The 22,167-nt window shown below is 37.8% G+C and overlaps 1 protein-coding gene and 1 long non-coding RNA gene across 4 annotated transcripts in view; one reads left to right on the top strand and one right to left on the bottom strand.

Moving 5' to 3' along the window:
• The window catches only part of LOC106875080 (3'-5' RNA helicase YTHDC2), a 57,056-nt gene extending 47,095 nt beyond the window's left edge, over positions 1-9,961 (bottom strand). For 2 of the 3 annotated variants that reach the window (XM_089363835.1, XM_089363833.1), the window contains exons 1-10: positions 9,846-9,961; positions 9,092-9,300; positions 7,789-7,976; positions 7,284-7,374; positions 6,241-6,425; positions 5,314-5,513; positions 3,703-3,869; positions 2,343-2,445; positions 1,730-1,886; positions 386-440 (exon numbers count right to left, since the gene is read on the bottom strand). In XM_089363835.1, coding sequence (XP_089219961.1) covers positions 386-440; positions 1,730-1,886; positions 2,343-2,445; positions 3,703-3,869; positions 5,314-5,513; positions 6,241-6,425; positions 7,284-7,374; positions 7,789-7,976; positions 9,092-9,177 — 1,232 coding nt within the window. In that variant the 5' untranslated portion in view covers positions 9,178-9,300; positions 9,846-9,961. Of the gene's footprint in view, positions 1-385; positions 441-1,729; positions 1,887-2,342; positions 2,446-3,702; positions 3,870-5,313; positions 5,514-6,240; positions 6,426-7,283; positions 7,375-7,788; positions 7,977-9,091; positions 9,398-9,845 lie in introns of those variants that run through there. The other variant, XM_089363834.1, reaches the window with a different exon arrangement.
• The window catches only part of LOC149132521 (uncharacterized), a 34,085-nt gene continuing 21,554 nt past the window's right edge, over positions 9,637-22,167 (top strand). Inside the window, exons 1-2 of the long non-coding RNA XR_016244463.1 lie at positions 9,637-9,771; positions 10,742-10,790. This is a non-coding gene — a long non-coding RNA (uncharacterized LOC149132521). The remainder of the gene's footprint in view (positions 9,772-10,741; positions 10,791-22,167) is intronic.

Below are 22,167 nucleotides of genomic sequence, written 5' to 3' on the forward strand. Positions count from 1 at the left end.
CCCTTTCGAAATTGTCCCTAATTGTGGTTTGGAGTTTGATTGCTCTTTCTATCGGGTTAGATGTCCTATTATGGACATCTCTCTTATGTGTTTAAATGTACACTGTATGTATTTATATGAATAATATATAGTCTATTGACTAGTTTTTTTTCTTCTCGCTATACCACTGGTAGCAAATAGAATTTCTAAATTTTTTGCTACCCTGAGATTTATTAATATATATATATAAATGATGAAATGGAAAGATTGACACATATACAAGACAAATTAAACCTCCTCTCCATTCTGTTTCACAGATTCATCATTGTCATCCTCATCAGTTTTAAATCTGCTTTCTCTGAGAATTTGCTGTTTTTAGGAATACTAATGCAGAAAATAAACTCACCATTTCAATACATCTTCTAAAAAATATTCTTTCACCTCAAATAATGTTCCTGGAACTGTGAAAAGATAAATAGACAATACAGTAATAGATTACACTTAGTTTACTTTCACACACACTCATACACATGAAAACGAATGTTTTTAATTAAATCCAGAATATTTAGCTTCTTCGCAAATGGGGAATTTTGGTATATATTTCTTTGTAAATTCTGGATTCCCATTAAGTATTGCTCCACAGAGCAGTATCACAGAGAGAATTACCGTAGTGGCATAAATATACAAAACAATAAAGGAGCCTGAATATGGTTGCTGGAATTGCTAGAAACAGAAGCCCAATCTCCCTCAAGTCACATCCTACCCATCTATACAAAGAAGGATGTATGTGGAGCCAGGATAAGGTAGCCTTGGATGTATTATACTTTTAACAAAGACAGAATGATCACGGTTTGACTATCTCTGATCATAGGTCTGCTCAATCAAGACATACCAGAGGTTAAACAACTACTACTATAAGTCAAGAAAGGAGCTTCTAGAAAGGGTTCACAACTCTCCATCAACTTTATTTTTCTACTCTGGGCACAAGACTTGAAATTTCTGGGGGAGGGGGCCAGTCGATAAGATCGACCCTGGTACACAACTGGTACTTAATTTATCGACCCTGTCTCATGCAGCCCTCATCTTGAAGAAGGTTGCCCATGCCAGGTTTAGGGTATCTGGCAGAAACATTAGCTCACCGGACGAAACGCTTAGTGGTATTTCATCTGTCTTTACATTCTGAGTTCAAATTCTGTTGAGGTCGACTTTGCCTTTTATCCTTTCGGGGTCGATAAATTAAGTACCAGTTATGCACTTGGGTCGATGTAATCGACTTAATCCCTTTGTCTGTCCTTGTTTGTCCCCTCTGTGTTGAGTCCCTTGTGGGCAATAAAGAAATAAGAAAGCATGCCACAACAGAGAGTTGGAGTTCAGACAGCTCTCTGCTAGCCAGCTACATGTCAAACTGTCCAACCCATGCCAGCATGGAGACCAGGTGTTAAACGATGATGGTGATGATGACATTATCGGGGTCCAGAACCTCCATGCCCAAATTTACAACATTTGAGTGAACAGAAAACAAGATCATGGGTAACAAAGATGAAGATGGGGCAACGACATCAGGGACTGGACAGGGAAGACCTTGTCAAAGGGTATGGTTACAGCACAAGTCTATAGCATATAGTGAGGAGTTGTGGTTGTGTTTGAGGCCCTTGACTGACCCCGTGCCATGAAGCGGGGGCCTGTTTATCATCAATGCTTCATCTAACTGTTCAGATGAGGAATATAGTTAAAGCAAAACAGTACTTACTGCTTACGAAAGCACAGTTGCTGAAATAATTAATAAACAGTTCAGTATTTAATGCTGCACTCATTAAAACCAACTTCAGATTCTTGAAACGTGGAAGTACATCTCGTAAGGTTATGAGCAGGAAATCACTGTATCTGTCTCTTTCGTGAATTTCATCCTGTATCAAGGAAAAGCAACAATATAAATACTTTTAAGCACACACACAAACACACTTGCATGCAAATACACAAGCATACATACAAATATGCATAGGTGCAAGCATGGTTATGCGAAATTCATAAATGTATGGGTGCAGGCATTGCTTCCCAACCACATGGTTCCAGCTGGAAGGCAGCCTGGGACAAATGCTTCTTTTGGCTGTAGAGAAAAAAGGAGAAAGAAAAAACACACACACTCAACACCATAGCTGAAGACACCTCTGAAAATGGGGGCTCCACCACATTGAAAATGGTAGAGGAGTAGGGGCCAAAACCAGACATGGTTCCTCCTGATGATGTCTTTAGCCACTGGATCCTATAAAGGAGCTGTTGAGGTAGCAAACCACCAAACGTGGTTAGAATTCCTCAGAGAGAGAGAGAGAGATGTATGCAAATATAAAATAACATCAACTTACGACAATGATGTGTGTAACAGTGTTCAAAGCAGCATCACTCCCCATAAGTGTCCTCAGTAATACTCCAGTGGTGCAGAAAATCAACAAAGTTCGTGGCGACACCCTTGCAAAAGAAAGAAATGAAAACTCCATAAATTACACTAAGCATACCAAGAAAACTCCCTACTCCCTGTTAATTAATTACTTTCGACTAGATAAAGGTGTACAAAATAATTTGCCTATATTGCTCATAGTTAAGCATTGGTGTGGATATTGGTGCCACGTAGACAGCACTGGTGATGGTGCCACATTAAAAAAGGACCCAGTACACTCTGTAAAGTGGATGGTATTAACAAGGGCATCCAGCTGTAGAAACCATGTCAAAACAGACTATGGAACCTGATCCCTAGCCGGTTCCTATCAAGCTGTCCAACCCATGCCAGCATGGAAATTGGACATTAAATGTTGACAATGATGATGATAAGACCAAATGTGCAATGGCATAAATTTTCAAGATGTATTTTACATCTGTGAGGGTGCATAGCCAGTGGTTAGGACATTGCTCTCACAATCGCTAGACCGTGGGTTCAATTCCAGACCGAGCGGTGCACTGTGTTCTTGAGCAAAACACTTCATTTCACATTGCTCCAGTCCACTCAGCTGCTGATGGGTCACCCTATGAGGGACCACGATTCCAATCAGGGGGAATGTTGGCCTGCTTGCCAAGCCAACAGGGTGGCATCATTCGAAAACTAAAACGGTACAAAGCGCATTGTGACCAGCGATGTATAACACTCGATGGTCTGGCCAAAATGTGATCACATGAATTTACTTCCAGTTTGCTATATTCATTGATTTATTTATTTATGCAGAAGAGGCTTCGCCTTACTGGCATTTGTGCCGGTGGCACGTAAAAAACACCATTTGATGCTGATGATGATGGACATGGCCGAGTGGTTACGGTGATGGACTAGAAATCCATTGGGGTCTCCCTGCATAGGTTCGAATCCTATCAGCATCATCATCGTTTAACATCCGCTTTCCATGCTAGCATGGGTTGGACGATTTGACTGAGGACTGGTGAACCAGGTGGCTACACCAGGCTCCAATCTGATTTGGCAGAGTTTCTACAGCTGGATGCCCTTCCTAACGCCAACCACTCTGAGAGTGTAGTGCCACCGGCACGAAGGCCAGTCAGGTGGTACTGGCAACGGCCACACTCAAAATGGTGTATTTTAAACGTTAATATTTTCATTGGCAGTGCCCCAGCATGGCCACAGCCTTAGGACTGAAAGAATAAAAGGATACACATATAAGAATATGCATTTATGTGTCTTTTGAGCTTGCAGTGTAAAATCTACATCCAGTTTGTGGTTCTTACTTGCTTTCAAGACGTATCTGGTAGCCGACAATCTGGCCAATCTTTTCTCCTCGTTCAGCAGAAACTCTCTCGGCAATAGATAAGGCAGCAATTCTGCGTGGTTGGGCACAGAATATTCTACACAGCTTCCCTTTATTGTGGTGGTCATTCAGAATTATTTGTGGCACCTAAAGTAAGATGAGAAGACAAAAGAAAAACATGTTAGGCCAGCGGATTAAACCGTAAGGTTAGATCAACAAATGGATTACCTGGAAGAATTAAATCAGTAGATCTTAATGCTTTGGATTCCAATGCCACCTTTTATCAAAAACGACCCCTTTGCAGCTTTAGCAAGAAAAAAAACAGCAAATTATTTAAAGTTAATTATTTTCTTATATTGGTAATTAGCAGAGGCATTAGAGCCAGATAGACTGCTTCGCAGTAATAACTGCGATTCTCTCAGCTCTGAGTTCAAATTTCACAAAGGGCAACTTTTCTTTTAATTTTTCCAAGGTCAATTAAATCAAACACCGGTCCTGTACTGTGGTCAATATTTTCTTTCTCTAACCTCTTTCTTTGATTTTGCTGTTCATCTCTTTCTCACTGACCAGGAAGAAATTGACCACAGCTAGAACTGGAAACAGGTTGAGCAGCAGCAGGTTAAATAAAAAGTGCACAAAATATGCTGTGTATCATGATGGTGCACCTGAGATTCCAGCAAGGTGTTAAGAGCCCATGATATGGATTGGCAAATTCACCCATCTAGTGACACCTATTGGATATTTGCATGGAATGGTGTTAAACTTTTAGCAAAATTATTAAAGAAAGCAAAGATTTATACAATGTTCTCATATCATTTATATGATGTTATATGATTGAATTCAAAACAATGCCATTGGGAAACAACCACTTGGTTGTTGGGAAGGTCCAACTCCACTAAGGTACTGAAAGCTGATCTCTGGTAACATAAGGTCCTGTCCAGTTCATATTTTAACCCTCGGACAGACTATGTTTGAAACACAAGTACAGTAATACCTTGATATATGAGTTAATTTGGTTCCTTTCTGAGTTCTTTTACAGTACTTATAAAAACTGAAGGGCTGCTGCACTAAGTGTGTGAATCAGAGAGGGGAATATACTCTTTTACTTGTTTCAGTCATTTGACTGTGACCATGCTGGAGCACCGCCTTTAGTCGAGCAAATCGACCCCAGGACTTATTCTTTGTAAGCCTAGTACTTATTCTATCGGCCTCTTTTACTGAACCGCTAAGTTACGGGGATATAAACACACCAGTATCAGTTGTCAAGCAATGCTGAGGGGACAAACACAGACACACAAACATATATACATATATATGACAGGCTTCTTTCAGTTTCTGTCTACCAAATCCACTCACAAGGCTTTGGTCGGCCCGATGCTACAGTAGAAGACACTTGCCCAAGGTGCCACGCAGTGGGACTGAACCCGGAACCATGTGGTTGGTTAGCAAGCTACTTACCACACAGCCACACCTGCGCCTATTATTATAATATGTTGAATACAGTCATAATTAACTGATCCTACTGTATTTCCTATTACCCAAAGCCAGGAACTTGGCAGCAACCCTTCATACATAGAAAACGTCATCTAACCTGGGTGGTTTTTCCAGAACCAGTTTCACCCGTTACTAACACAACCTGGTGGCTGTCCAGTGCTTGTAGAATTTCATCAGCATGTTGGTAGATGGGTAACGTCTCGCGAAGTCCTGACACTGTAGATTCTCCACTTTTAGGAGGAACCTGTGGCACGCCGTTACTGAGGCGACCAACTGAAGTTTTCATGATGTCTCTGCCTGGAGAACAAGAAGAAGAACAATAATAATAATAAAAATAATAATAATAATAATAATGATGATAATCCTTTTTACTGTAGGCACAAGGCCTGAAATTTTTGGAGAGTGGGTAAGTTGATCACATCGACCCCAGTATGCAACTGGTACTTAATTTATCGAGTCTAAAAGGATGAAAGGCAAAGTCAATATATATATATATGTAGAGAGAGAGAGAGAGGGAGAGAGAGAGAGGGAGAGAGAGAGAGGGAGAGAGAGAGAGGGAGAGAGAGACAGACAAACAGATAAATAAGTAGAGAGAGAGAGATAGAGAGATATATATAGATAGATAGATAGAGGGAGATAGATAGATAGACAGAAGGACAGATAAATAGGTAGATAGAGAGATAGATAGACAGACAGACAGGTATCTCAAGCTTCTCACAGTTTCTATCTCCCAAATCCCTTCACAAGGCATTGGTTACAGTAGTAAACAATTGTCTAAGTTGCTGTGCAGTGGACCTGAACTCCGGACCACATGGTTGAGAAACGAATTTCACAACCACTCAGTCATGAATGTGCAGATGGTATTATTACCAATTCTTGGTCTTTTGATTAAGATTAAAAATTGTAGTACTAGGTAAATTTCATGGTGGATTGGTGTTAAGAGATAAAACAAATAAAAATAATGAAAGCAAAGGGGCACTAATTAACTGAGTAATAAGGTAACGAAGAAGTAGTGGCTACTTACCATCACCCAAGGATTTCTCAGGCTTGGGAAATAAATCTTGCCGTTCTTTGTTTGTAAGGGGATATCTTTGCATTAGGGTTCTTATGTGTTGTCTTGAGTTCTTTTCCAGGTTGAAAGTGGCAACTTGGCGCTGTGTGACATTGTTGTTCTTTTTAGTAACTGTAAGGAACCGATTTGAATTTTTCCTGGAAAAAAAAAAATTTAAAAAAAATAAAATAGGCATCACACGATGGGACTGAACCCAAAACAATGTGATTGGGAAGCCAACTTCTCAACCACACAACCATGCCAGCCTCATCATATGTGTATGTGTGTGTATATATATATCTGTAAATAGTATGTGACAATTATTCGGTACCCATGGATGGCCAGATAACTAAAGAGATGGCAGCGTGGGTTTCCACCCCAGCATCTGAAACTCAGAGTTTTATCATGGCTACCGAATAATTGTCACATATTATTTACAGATAAATTCCTTTATTTATACAATATCAAGGTCTCTTTCTTTCTTTTGTTACTTTACCTTTTCTATCAAAATATATATATATATATATGTATATATATATATATATATATATGTATATATATATATATATGTATATATATATATATATATATATATATATATATATATATATATATATATATATATATATATATATATATATATATATATATATATATATATATATATATATATATATAATTTTTCAAAGTAAACTCTGTAATCGTTACCAATATAGCATGAGATTTCACCTCAAAAAATCTAAATTAGACTCCTTAAGGATTAAATACATGGATATAAACATCGGCGTCAAATCTCTTTCTTAAATGTAAAAATTAAAAACTTTGGATATATATATATATATACTTAGTAAGTGTATTCCATACAGAGAATATCTAATTCTCATCTATGAACTATATAAATATATATATACATATATATATATATATATATATATATATATATATATTGTACACACACACACACATACATTGCCACTGAAACAAATGAATACTGAAAGGGAAAAAATTTTACTTACCCTCGACTTTTAGATTTCAGTCCAAGACTCTCAGCAAGCCGATGGATGTAAGCCCTCTCTGATGCATTCAAGGAAGAAGGAAACTCCAACTCTAAAAATACAAAAAAGTCGTGTTTATTTGCTTGCTTGTCAATGGACAAGATATCTCAAGAACCGCTGGATGGATTCGGATGAAACTTTCAGGAATGTTTGGCCTTATGACTGGCACAAACTGACTAGATTTTGCAATCGATCCGGTACCGGACAAGGATTCTGGATTATTTTTACTGTTTTTTTTTTTTTTACTTAATTTTTGAGAGCAGTTGGGTTCATTTTTAGTATTCCCGTTTGTGAGAGCAGACGAGTTTAATTCAGATATTCTCATTTTAAAAATCATCTCCAGCTAATCGTTGAGAGGATGTTGGTGTTGCCTTGGTGGAGGTTTGCACTCTCTGGGTAAGTATTGCCTACAAATGACCGCAACAAGTAAAAGACAAAAGATAAAATACAAATATTGGAAACTCACCTTTCTGGCATTCATTACTGCGGAAGTTATCGATTGCCATATGAACTGCAATTTTCACTTCTTCCCCAATACAGATAGCCTGTCCGGGTCGTGGCCCATGATTACTGTTCCTGCCAATGCCTGTAGGGAGGCCGTTCTTGACACCCTTGAAATAATGTGATGAGGTATTGTTGTGTGATGACCCATTTCTGGTGGTGGCGGAGGAAAACAAAGACAAGAAGTAAAAGGACTTTCATACATATAATATATAGGAAAATAAAGCAACTGCTGTAATCTTACATGTAATGAAACATAATGTGTCCTGTCGGTCACACGAGAGGGAAGGAAGAGAAAAACAATCAATAGAGTGAGTGACAGTCAGAGGCAGTAAAGCAGGCAAACAGCTTTCGAAAGTTTTACTCTACAGACGCTGGTAGTTACATCAAAACTGCAAATTTTTACTGTGAACTGTATTTAGTTTATCAGTTTCATACTCATACGCACAGATACATAAACAAGTTATGTGAACGATAACACACACACACACATATATATATATACACGTAGTACCATGCGAGTCTTCGGTCACTTTTAACTATTGTAAATTTCTACTAATTGCCAACTTATAAGTGGAGGTTCCACATTGCGTTTTTATGGTCCCTGTTAGTGTATGTTTCCATTCATGTGCGTTAACTACAGCATTAGTGGTTTAGCTCTTATTTCTAGCAATGTAGGTGTTTCCTAACATCCTAGTCACATTTGTTTATTTTTACGTATTTTGACCATACTATATATATATATATATATATATATATACACACACACACATACATATATATACACACACATACATATATATGTATACACACATACATATATATATATATATATATATATATATATATATACACACACATATATATATACACACATACATATATACACACACACATATATATATATATATATTTGTGACACACACACATATATATATACACACAGGAACATTTTGCTCGTGTTATAAGCTGTATGTATGTTTGTGTTTACATGTACATACATACATACACACACGTATTTGTGTGTATATATGTGTATATAAGTACGTGTGTGTGTGTCCAGGTCTTGATGTTTTGCCAAAGACCTAAATTTTAACAGACCAGATGACTGTGGTGGAGGAAGAATGAAACTAAACAAATCGGAACACAACGAACGTGTATCAACATTGTTAGGGATAACAAAAAAAAAAAAAATCAAAGACAGATTTTAAAAATCAATCCACGGGTAAATTGTAAAGGTAGATTAAAGGTATGGCATAAATAATCACCTGAAATTGGCGCCAGTCTGTGGAGAAATCACATCATAAACAGGGGTGAATGCTCGCGAGCGACTCTGATAGCCACCTGACGCCATTGCAAGTAGCAAGAGCCTAGCTTTAACAGATTCGTATTACACACGGAAATGTTTTATAAAGAATTCCTGGTAAATTTGAGGTTGTTTTACTTGGATTTATGGAATATTTCAACAAATATAAGACTGAAAAAAAATAAATCAAAGAATATTGTTATCGAATTTTGTCACATTTCCTGTATTTGATTCGTCATTTCGCTAACAGGCGTATGTGTTTACAAATATAGACTTTGTTTTTATTTCGTATAAATCGTTATTTCTGTAAACAAAGTGGCGTTGTTTTTGTAAAATATTAGAATATTAATTAATGCATAAATATTTATTATTAAAATTATTGTTTTATTATTGTTATAACTATTTCGAACGTATGTAAAATTTTTCTGAAAATGAAATGAATTTTATTGTTTGTTTACAAAATTTGTTCAAATGTTTTGGTGATTGGTTTTAAAAACAAAACATGCCTTTCGATGTTTACGATGTCTTTAACAAGAATTTATTTAATCAATGTTACCTTATTACAATTATATTCAACTTTCATTTTAACCAGACCTTATTTTATTCACACTTCGACAGATTTTCAGTTTACGACGCGTGCAAGTATGTTTAGTTCACTTTACAATCAAATGTTTCAGTCTTTTTTTTTTTTTTTTTTAACAAAAGTTTAACCTTACCTAAACTGTTCTTATATATATAACCAATATCTTCAGCCTGAAGCTAACAATGTGTCGTTGTTGCTTTTACGTATTGTTTTAGCACGTAAAATAAAAAAAACAAAAAACAAACTGAAAGTAAAATGTGAGGTAAAAAGAAAAATGAAAGTAAAAAATAAAAAAAAAAACGACAATATAAAATACGGAAGAATTGAGAGTAATTTCCCTATTTATTTCTTGAATACTCTTTAAATCATTTTGCGACAACAGGTACCAACGTTTATTCTAGCAACAAACGATGTATCAAGTGCTGCATATCGGATAATGCATGGGAATTTTGACACCTGAACCCAAATAATGTCATCATTCAAACGCATTCAATTGAAAGATGAACATTGGTTAAAAAGAAACTGCACTGACTATGAGGGACGAGCAATGTTTTATTCATATCCTACTCCCACGAACCCATATGAGGGAATTAATTCAGTAATCATATTTTTGCAAGCCTATAAATGTTATGTTTTTAAGATTTTTCTGATTTGGCGGACACCATTTGTTTTCTAACGAAACATTTACCTCGCATTTTACTTTCAGTTTTTTCTTTTACGTGCTAAACACTTTCAAACTTGGGATACTGGTAGAATGTGTCATAGAAAACATCTTTTTCTCTGTTCTATAAGACAAAATATACAAGTATATGAAGTTTTAAAGTGTTTCGGTAGAAAACACACTAAATAAAAAATGGTGTCCGCCAAATCAGAAAAATCCTGTTTTTATTTCACTACATTATGTTTTCATGTTATGTAAATATATTCTTTAGTCTCTTCACGTTTTCTAAAATACAGAATTACTTTAATTTTTTACTTTCCCGCCGCTCTTGTATTTCGTTTTCATTTCCTTCGCATGTTTACTTTCAGTTTTTCAGCAGGCTGAAAAGAAAAAAAGAAAAGAAAAAAAATAATAACGGTAAGCTTTTCTTTCCTTTCCTCGCTCAGTCGCCGATCCACTGCCCTTCCTCTTCTTACTAAGCCCTAAAAAGTTATAAAACAGTAGGATCCGAAGAATGTCTGCTGCGGTAAAAAGAAAAAAAAGTAATGAAGTCTAAACAGTGTAGTATATATATTTTTTCTGTTGTGATAACGAAGGGATGTATAACGCTTTTGACGTTTGACTTAATTCGGTATTACGTGTCAAAAGTGAATATTGTTTCACTCTTATTCTTTCACTTTTAATTCTAATGTAATAAGACTATAATAGTTTCACTTTTAATTCTGACGTGATGAGACTATAATAGTTTCAGTTTTAATTCCATTGTGATAACACTAAATCCAAGGTATATAAAAATCACATTTACCGATGGAGTTTTAAAAGTACAGCTGTCAGCAGATGCGTTATCTACCGGAAACGAAAATACGTATACATACATCTAGCGTCCCATCCATCTATCCACCCATCCATCCATCCATCCATCCAAAAAATAAGTCCTGGAGTCGATTCGTTCGACTAAAGGCGGTGCTCTAGCATGGCCGCAGTCAAATGACTGAAGCAAGTAAGTGAATAAATGAATACACACATACATCATTTATTCCTTACTTGTTTCAGTCATTGGACTGCGGCCATGCTGGGGCACCGCCTTGAATCTGTTAGTCGAATAAATTTACCCCAGTACTAATTTTTTTTTAAAGCCTGGCAATATTACGTCTTTTTTTCCATTTGCCGAACCGCTAAGTTACGACGATGCAAACACACCATCACCGCTTGTCAAGCAGTGGGGCGGGGGCACACACATACATACGTGACGGGCTTCTTTCAGTTTCCATCTACCAAATATGCTCACAAGGCTTTGGTCAGCCTGAGGCTACAGTAGGAAACACCTGGTCAAGATGCCACGCAGTGGGACTAAACCCGGAACCATGTGGTTGGGAAGCAATCTTATCACCACACAGTCACGCCATACATACGTTCATACATACATACATACATACATAACGGCTGTCCACTCGTGACCGAGGAAGACCATCACTGACCATTGTCCACAGAAAAAGCCAAAATTCGAACATGTATCTCATTGAGTTCTTGTAGTGACCATTTTAGAAGACCAAAAGTGGGCGTAGGAACAGATACTGCAATGGTGAAGACGATAAACTTGTTCTAATTGCACATGTATGTATGTATGTATTATGTATGTATGTATGTACGCACGTTTCTGTGCGTGCAAGCATGCGTATGTGCGTGCGCGCACTCGGCTTCGCCGAGGTTTATATCTACGCGCCCTCCTACTCAACCGGGCACCGGATAATCGCTGCTCCGGCGATTGCACAGTCTAATATTTTAGGTTCAATAAGGCTTGCACAGCATTTCACAGACCCTCTCCACACTACTGTCACGGTCCAGAGACAAGCCAGGATAAAATATCCAGTACCAATATGGATCATAGGCTCAGAAATGTCGTTCAATGTCGTTCAATGTCGTTCCCTGCATATTTGAGCCTCTGACGTAATCCGCAGGCCGAATTAGCATGATGCGGTGTGTAGCAAAGATGGACCCTTTGAGTAACAGGTACAATCAACCCGACGAGTTTCAGTTAAGCTAATGTCTACGCAGTTCCACTTATAAATAATATACAAGGCTGTTGAAAATGACGGCCTGCCAAAAATTTATACACTGCGATTGCAAGATGGTTGCAAAATGAACTCTGTAACTGTTCGGCCATGCTGTACCTACAAGATCATGTGTTTGTTTGTTTGTCTGTAGGCATGCATATATTTATACCACAAAAAAGAAATTCTACCTATTAAGGTACAGGCGTGGCTGTGTGGTAAGAAGCTTGCTTCTCAACCACAAGGCTCTAGGTTCAGTCCCACTGCGTGACACCTTGGGCAAGTGTCTTCTTCTATAGCTTCGGGCCGACTAAAGCCTTGTGAGCGGATTCGGTAGACTGAAAGAAACCCGTCGTTTGTGTGTGCACACGCATATATAAAAGCCCTGAGATTTATTTGTTCGACTAAAACCCTTCAACTGACGGAAATAAATAAATAAAAAGAAATGTTTTAATTTAAAAAAAGATCTTAAGGGAGGTAACTTTTAAAAGTTATTTAAAGAGTTATCTTTCGTGTTTGGGAAATTATAGAGTTTACCCTAATTCCACTCTAAGCACAGGTCTACTCTGGCTCGTGAAACAAGTAGCAGTCAAAGGATCAGAAATACCAGAAGATGATCCTGAGACCGAAGTATAAAGGAATCGGAGGAGGACTAGCTCTCAGACACGTGTCACACTGCTCCACCGGTGTGTGGAAATGCTCGATGCTATGTGAACAAGTTCCTCTGGCTTAGGATTATATAGGCCCTGTGTCTCATAAGTGAACTCGAAAGAGCAGGTCAGTGGCAGAGTGAACTGTAAACAAACCTGGCAGAAGGCAATAGGAAATCAATGCTGTGGCTCTCCTAAAAAAGGATTCATGAATTTTCAGGGTTTAGAATTGGCGTCCATGAAAACTGGTGCCTGTAGGCAAGGTATGTGAGAGAGAGAGAGAGAGAGGGAGAGAGAGAGAGAGAGAGAGAGAGAGGGAGAGAGGGGAGGGAGGGAGAGCTGGAATAGACAGACATATGTCTTATACTAACCATGATACATTGAAAAACAATCCACTTCATCTTGCCATATTATCCCGCCCTTCCGAGAGAGAGAGAGAGAGAGAGAGAGGAATGAAAGAGGGGAGGGGGAGAAAACGTGTGAAAAGAGAGTGAGAAGTGAGGTGGGAGCAGGAAGATTCGACGCTAGTATGGGACGGCTATGTTATTTGATTACACAAGTCAGATGAAAAGTACAGTTGATTTAGAAGGGAGTCGAACTCGAAGTACATAAAATGCTAGAAAATAACGATCTTTCCAATTACAAGTGAACCTCTTATATACACACAAAAAAGGGTAATAGACATAAAAATTAAAATCTAAGGGACGTAAATCTACAATTTGTTTCAGAAGTTGTTCCCCCTACAATCTCATTTCATTGTTTACAATTTTGTGTAAATTATGTTGTTTTTTTTTTTACTGGATTCGCTGCTTTACGCTATGGCCATACTGGGGCACAACCTTTTAGTGCTTCGTTCGAATATGGCGGAAAATTTTATATTTATGTTATCACTTCCTTTTTTGTCGATCACTATAATTGTTTAACCAGCTTCGAACATACAAATACTATGTATGCATGTATGTATGTATTTGTGTGGATACGATCGTGTATGTGTGTGATTGTGTATGAGTATGTATACACACACATACTTACACACACACACACACACACACACACACACACACACTCACACACGCATTTGGTCTCTTATATGTAAGCATATATTCATTTAAATCTTGTACGACTCTATTCTTTCTTTCTATCAACCCTTTCACACTTATTTGTTCATTCCACTCTTCGTTCTGGCATGAGATTGTATTCAACTCTCAAATGATTCCATTGATTTGCTTTATGATGTTAGATCTCACCTCCAAGATACAGCACTGAATACCTTGCGAAAATCTTCTCTTAACAAAATTTATCACTTTTCTGAAGAATAGATTACAATCTATCGAGTTAAATCATAACATGCCAATATATATTTATATATTTATATATAAATACTCACTTCCAAGGGACGCAATTAGATACAAAGTTATTGAACTTGATAAAAAAGGGAGATAACTCATTACCTTTTTTCTACATCGTAATTTTACTGCTGTTCCATTCCTTCATTCTTCGCTTACCTTTGAACTCTGAAGGAATAGCCTCCAACCCTCAACCCCCTATTCCACACCAACTCCACCACCACCGCCGCCGTCAGTCCTGATCTCGCAAATCTACGATCAAATGCATTCCACTTGTGACCGTCCAGTCTTATTCCGATAAAAAGTGTGAGATTATTAAACTCAGTTAACATGATACAAGCTTATGAAGGAAATACTTGAAATGTTTCTTGAAGTATCTTGTCTCCATTAATGGGCATAGGCATTCGGCATTTATATAATTTTTGGCCAATAGTCGCAAAGCGCAGTTTTTGTAACGCAAGTATCCCATTCTTACTTGGGTAGACTAGAGAAACGAGAAATATATAGAAATAAACAATGTGCCACCCGGTTCTGGGATCGAACGTGCAAATTTTTCTTATCTTAGAGGCCAACATCCTAACTGCTAGTTAATGCACCTTCCCGCTAATACCAGAACGAAATTTTAAATATAGATTCGCACCATGAATGTAAAGGTTACACCTGTTTCGCGGTACAATTGAAGATACTTAAAACAGAATAACGAAAAATAAAATGTTTCTCGAGAGCTACAGACTTGACTGGGATTCGATCCAACGTCCAACAGGTCACGTGTCTTTACGCGTATGTATGTATGTATATGAATGCATGCCAGTATGTACATACGCGCGAGCGCGTGTGTGTAGTAGGAGGCTGTAGTGGGAGACACTGCCAAAAACATGTAAATTATATAAGGTTCGAGACACAACAATGGAATCTTAAAACAGAATAACAAAATAAATATAAAGAAATATAAAGAATCAAAAGAAAAAAGTTTCCTTACATATAAAGACTTGACTGGGAATCGAACGTAAGCCCAACAGCCTAACTGCTAGTTCATGAATTTCACGCTTTTAGCAGCACTAACTTGTAAATAAATAACTTGAACCATTAATATGTAGTTAATGCTTATTTTTGAAAGCAGATAATCTATATACGATAGCGTGTAGGATCTCAGCTACAGGTTAATAAGCATGTGAACTGAGGTCAGCTGTGAATATGGGAACAATCCGGGCCAAATCACGGGTGGTCCCTTGGCAATGCTTAGTGGACGGTAAGCATCCGAGCCAGGGTTACGTTGACATCATAGGGTGCAACATGATAAATGTGAACTATTTCGGCAGATGAAATTTATTGAGTCAATGGGGAATAATGGACCCTGAGTGGATGAACAGACAAAAAAAACTGTCAACGGCCAGAATCAACCATCGTCTGTTGTCGTGACGTGCGCAAATGAGACGTTCAGCCATTGAAAGACCACCGATGACTTATTGGTCTGGGACGTCACCCGACCAGATTGTGATGAAAAGAGAAAGGAACATGAAATTTCTATAGCTTAAAGGTCTGTAGGGAAGGTCTGAAATAGATAAAAAAAAAGAATTAAAGAATTACTAGGTGTCGCTGTGTTGTTAGAAGCTTGTTTCCCAATCACATGGTTCCGGGTTCAGTCCCACTGCGTGGCACCTTGAGCAAGTGTCTTCTACTATAGCATCGAGCCGACCATAGCCTTGTGAATGGATTTGGTAGACGGAAACTGAAAGAAGCCGTCGTACACACACACACACACACACACACACACACACACACACACACACACACACACACACACATATGTATGTGTGAGTGTGTATAAATATTTCAATTTATGTTGTGTGTGTGTGTGTGTGTGTGTGTGTGTTTGTGTGTGTTTGTCTTTGTTTCTGTGTTTGTCCCCAAATCCTCGGTTGACAACTGGTGTTGGTGTGTTTACGTCCAATAGAGACCAATAGAATAAGTAGCAGGACTTAAAAAAAAGAAAAAAAGATATGTCCTGAGGTCGAGTTGTTCGACAAAAATACTTCAAGGCGGGTGCTCCAGCATGGCCGCAGTCAAGGGCCTGAAACAAGTAAAAGAATAAAAGACCAAAATATGGAAATACGTATCTATATTGACAAGACCAGAAGGTATGGTCTCTAATAGACGAAACGAATGATTAAAATTGATCGATACGTTTAAATATCAATGGAGGTAAGATCTCTCGGGTGCGGTCTTAATAGACAAACCAATGACAGAAAGACACATTTAATATGAGAAGCGAGAGAGTCTCTTGCTGTAGTCTCTCATTGATTAGGCCAAGTAGTTAATTAAAAGAGAAAGCACAACGAGGAGCTGATTGATTAAAACAAAAAGTTTGCCTCATAAGAAACATCTAGGATATTAAGAACTATAAGGGAAATGTAGACTACGTAATGCGCACGCACACACACATAGGCACGCATACGCACACACACATTCCTTCATTCTTTTACTTGCTCCCGTCATTTGGCTGTGTCCCCCCCCCCCCCGCCACTCCAAGTACTTATTCCACCGCTCTCTTTTTGCCGAACCGCGCTACGTTACGAGAACGTAAACACGCGAACGCGGGTTGTCAAGCGGTGATGGGGAGACCAACACAGACACAAAGACACACACACATAGCTATACATACATACATACGTACATACATACATACACACACACACACACACACACACACAGACACACACACACGCACACATGTATATATACGACAGACTTCTTTCAGTTTCCATCTACCAAATCTTTGGTCGGCCCTAGGCTATAGTAGATGACACTTGCTCGATGTGCCACGTAGTAGGACTGAACCCGAACATGCTTCTTATTTCTTTATTGCCCTCAAGGGGCTAAACATAGAGGAGACAAACAAAGACGGACAGACAAAAGGATTAAGTCGATTATATCGACCCCAGTGCGTAACTGGTACTTATTTAATTGACCCCGAAAGGATGAAAGGCAAAGTCGACCTCGGTGGAATTTGAACTCAGAACGTAGCGGCAGACGAAATACCGCTAAGCATTTCGCCCGGTGTGCTAACGTTTCTTGCAGCTCGCCGCCTTACCAAGCTTCTTACCACACAGCTACGCCTATGCATGTATTTCTTCCCCTTCCCTTCCCTTATTGAGGGAATTACATTATATGGTGAGTTAACTTGGTATTCCCAAACGATAATGTAACCTTCATATAATTAAGATATCCTCGGCCTGATGATTAGCTAGCTGAGTACCCTTCATTGAGTAATTATTACGTCAGAGTATCAGGTAGCTAAGAAACATATGTAGCCTGGATGTTACCTGTTCCATTCGCTCAATTTGGACACACACACACACACACACACGCACAATAAATAAATGAATATATATATATATATATATATATATATATATATACATACACTTACGTATATATATGCGTATGTAAGTGTATATATTTGTGCTGTGTATGGAGAGGGTGCCATAACTGAAATAACTGCTCGCGATTGGTATGTCAAGTTCATAAATGGAAATTTTGACCTCAAAGACGCACCCAGTTCTGGCCGTCCAGTTGAGTTCGATGAAGAGCGATTAAACCAACTTTTGCACGAAAATTCTAGTGAAACAACAAGGGAACTGGCAGAGAAAATGGAATGCTCCCAATATATATGCGTATATATATGTGTATGTATGTATGTATATATATGTATATATATGTATGTATATATACATACACATACATCCATACATATACATGCATATATATATATTTACACACGCGCGCACACACACACGCAGACACACACACATGCACACGCCTTTGAAACTGCAAAGTATTGGCAATATTCTTCTCAAGACCATACATAATACATATAAATTCATTGAACAGAGAAAGAAATGGATAATAATTTCTAAAGTAATTCCTTAGGTTATATCACATTTAAGACGTAATTGGGAGACAAAGGCGAGATATGATCAATTTAGTCAATCAACTCTAACACTTGACTCAAAATTATTTGATAAAATTTAGAAATGTAAACGGTAATTCAACGTCGACAAGTTGTGAACTCAGAATATACCGGAAAGCAAATAAATATGGCAAGGCCGTTTTGTTTTGCACTCAACCCATTCTGTCACACATTACCTTTCTAATCGGACAAAACAATGATAATCAGCAATCTCAACCGTCAAATTGTCGTACAGATCTTCGTAATCTTTTCTTGACGTTTCGGAATTTTATCCGTCATCGAAGGAATATAGTTGTTGAATTCTCTTCCGTCGCTCGTCTGCTGCTGAGAAATAGCATTTAGCGATTCTGTCTCTTGATGAAGGGTGACATTCCGACACGTTCAGCTCTACAACGTAAATGAATTATTTTCTGCTTTTCTTTGTTTGTGTTGGGTATATTACCAAAATACTGCCGCAGCTTCTGGTTCTGGACTAAATAAGATTAAACTAGTTACAACAACAAGTGATGGATCTCCGTCGTTTACGACGAGGATTCGGTTGTTTGATCATCTTTATTATCTGCTTATTGAATTAACGTGTAATTGGTCGAGCACTATGACAGGTAATTGTACTTTAACGTAATTTACGAGCAGAATCAGCGTGTTTCAGTGTGTGACAAGGTTTTTAACTTTTGAATTGCAATCCATCCGACAGACTTCTATGCAGTTTCCCTTTGAATTGTTTCTTCCATCAAAATTGGAATAATCCGAGGCTATTTAAAATGATGTTCGCCAAAGATGCCTAGCAGTGGGATCGTACCCGGGACAACATCAACAGCAGCAGCATCAACAACATCGATAATAATAATAATAATAACAATAATAATCATGATTTCGTTTATTTGCCACAAGGGCGAAGGATGAGGGGGACAATACAGAGACAGACATAAAGTGTTGGGGTTTACTTATAATAATGAAATGATAAATGTATACACGGTACACACTGGAAAAGGAGGGACATGTGTATAGCATACAAAGAAAAGCTGGAGGAGTATGATAGAGAAGTGGCCTTCCTGATACAGGAACACCTCTAGGGATAATGGAGGAACCCCACTGTCTGAGATTTCCCAGAAACTCTAGGAGCAAGTGCCCTCTCCAATTCTTTCTCTCCGACTCTCAGGTCTACACTTAGAGAGGTACCATCCACTCTTGCCATTTTCGCAACTTTCACTCACCTTTCAATAAACTCACTCGAGGACAGCACCTCCCTCTTCACTCTCAGTTTCCTTTTCAGGGGAAACTTGAAAAAGTCAATGAGAGATCTACCAAAGAGGAATGTATCTGTCCACTTACTTCACTATCAGCGGACTGTCAACGGAGATCTGTGTCGACACAATATCAAGATATGGCTTATAAAATACCCAAGCCTACGCTGTAGATATACATATATGCATATCTATATATATATATATATACATATATATGTATATGTATATATACATGTAGTGTACATGCAGACGCATTTATGTAATGGTTATTCTTTCTTTCTGTATTTTCTAATGATGGTCACGTGTCTTCTTCCGTGAGAAATCGTGTCATAGGTTCAAGTATGTGACTCGATCAATTTTGCTATTTACCTCACACACGCGCATGTTCATAGAGACAGACACACATTTAAGTATATATATATATACATATATATATATATATATATATATATACATATATATATATATATATATATATATATATATATATTTAGATATATTTAGATATATACGTATATATATACACTTTTACACTTTTACTTGTTTCAGTCTTTTGACTGCGGCCATGCTGGAGCACCGCCTTTAGTCGAAGAAATCGACCCCAGGACTTATTCTTTGGAAGCCTAGTACTTATTCTATCGGTCTCTTTTGCCGAACCACTAAGTTACGGGGACATAAACACACCAGCATCGGTTGTCAAGCGATGTTGGGGGGACAAACACAGACATACAAACACACACACACACACATACACATATATATACACATATACGACGGGCTTCTTTCAGTTTCCGTCTACCAAATCCACTCACAAGGCATTGGTCGGCCCGAGGCTATAGTAGAAGGCACTTGCCCAAGATGCCACGCAGTGGGACTGAACCCGGGACCATGTGGTTGGTAAGCAAGCTACTTACCACACAGCCACTCCTACGCCTATATATATATTTCTTTTTTATATATGGACGTGTGTGTACATATATATATATATATATGTATATATATGATATACACTCACACACAAATATATGTATATATAATCACATGCATACATATATATATATATATAGATAAAACTTGCGTATGTATACGTTCGTAAAAGTGTTTCTGTTATGAGTATTTGTGTGTGAAATCATGCACTCACGGATATATGCGTAGATGTGATGTATGTGTGTATATATGTATGCATATGTGTATGAGTTTATGTATGTGCGTGTGTGTGTGCGTGCGCGCGCGTATTAGCATATACATGAAATATATAATAAAATCGATCGAATTCACAGATTTGAACCTGTGGCACGATTTAACTCGAAAGGAACCTCGTCAGCTTCATTAGACAGAAAAAATAAATAAAAAGAAAAAAGATAAATCAAGAGAAAGAATAGCAATTAGAGAGAAAGAGAGTGCAAAAGATATAACGAGAATAAGAGAGAGAGAGAGAGAGAGAGAGAGTGAGAGAGAGAGAGAATAGACGGAGAGGGACAGAGAAAGCGTTGGAACGAAGAACATTTGATTGAAACCTAACTAACTATTGAACATTTTCGATGGTATTTATCTCATCAAATCGGTCAGTTAATGCAAAGCGACAGAAGTTTATCTGAAATATGATATTTAAGCTTCAAAGCACGCTTTGGGAAATGCTTGGGGGATCTTTTTCACACCAATTTATGTCCATTTATTTACTCAGCTAATTGGAGAGGTTTTCGTTTGATGTCATCGTTTTCAGCTCGAGTGAATAATGGCTGCGCAATGGGGATCCGCAGTCGTATGACGGTGGCAGACGATTGATCGTGCAGTTAACTGAATGGCAGAAATATAATAAAAAGAAAATGAAACATTTCGCGGAGTTCCATAGAGTAAAACTATAACAAACTCTAAACTCTTAAATGTCTCCGAATATAGAAAGTGAATTAAAAATCTTACTGTAAATATTTTAACTTTACTCCATATCCGTCTGTGAAAGTTGTTTATTTAGTCAATGGATGACGAAGGTGGGCGAAGAAGTGGCATGGATGTCTGTCTATCTTTACTTACGGTTGGTTATTTAGTATTTGGTAATGTAATTAATTAACGCTACTGCTATATTGATTGTAGTTTTCATAACTTGTTTGATATCGATCTCGATAGAAACATAGATTGATGACTAGATAGACAAATGACTGGATATAAAGAGAGAAACATAAGAGGACAGACAGCTATGTGGAGAAATACATACATAGGTACATACATAGATACATATATAGTATGTTTGTGTGTGTGTAGATAGATAAATGGATAGATAGATACATAGACAGATAGGTCAATAGATAGATAGAAAGACTCATAGATAGACAGACATAGACGGACAGAAAGACAGACAGACAGACAGATAGATAGATAGATAGATAGATTGGTAGATAGATAGATTGGTAGATAGGTAGGCGGACAAAGATGGTGAGTTAATGTGATGAGATCGAGACGATGTGATTGGTTGATGTTGATTGGAGAGACAAGTATATGTGTTTAACGTGTGTTTAATGGGTTGGCCTTTTAG

This window comes from Octopus bimaculoides, chromosome 15, assembly GCF_046866305.1.
Source record: "Octopus bimaculoides isolate indiv1 chromosome 15, ASM4686630v1, whole genome shotgun sequence".
In the NCBI taxonomy this organism is placed as follows: domain Eukaryota; kingdom Metazoa; phylum Mollusca; class Cephalopoda; order Octopoda; family Octopodidae; genus Octopus; species Octopus bimaculoides.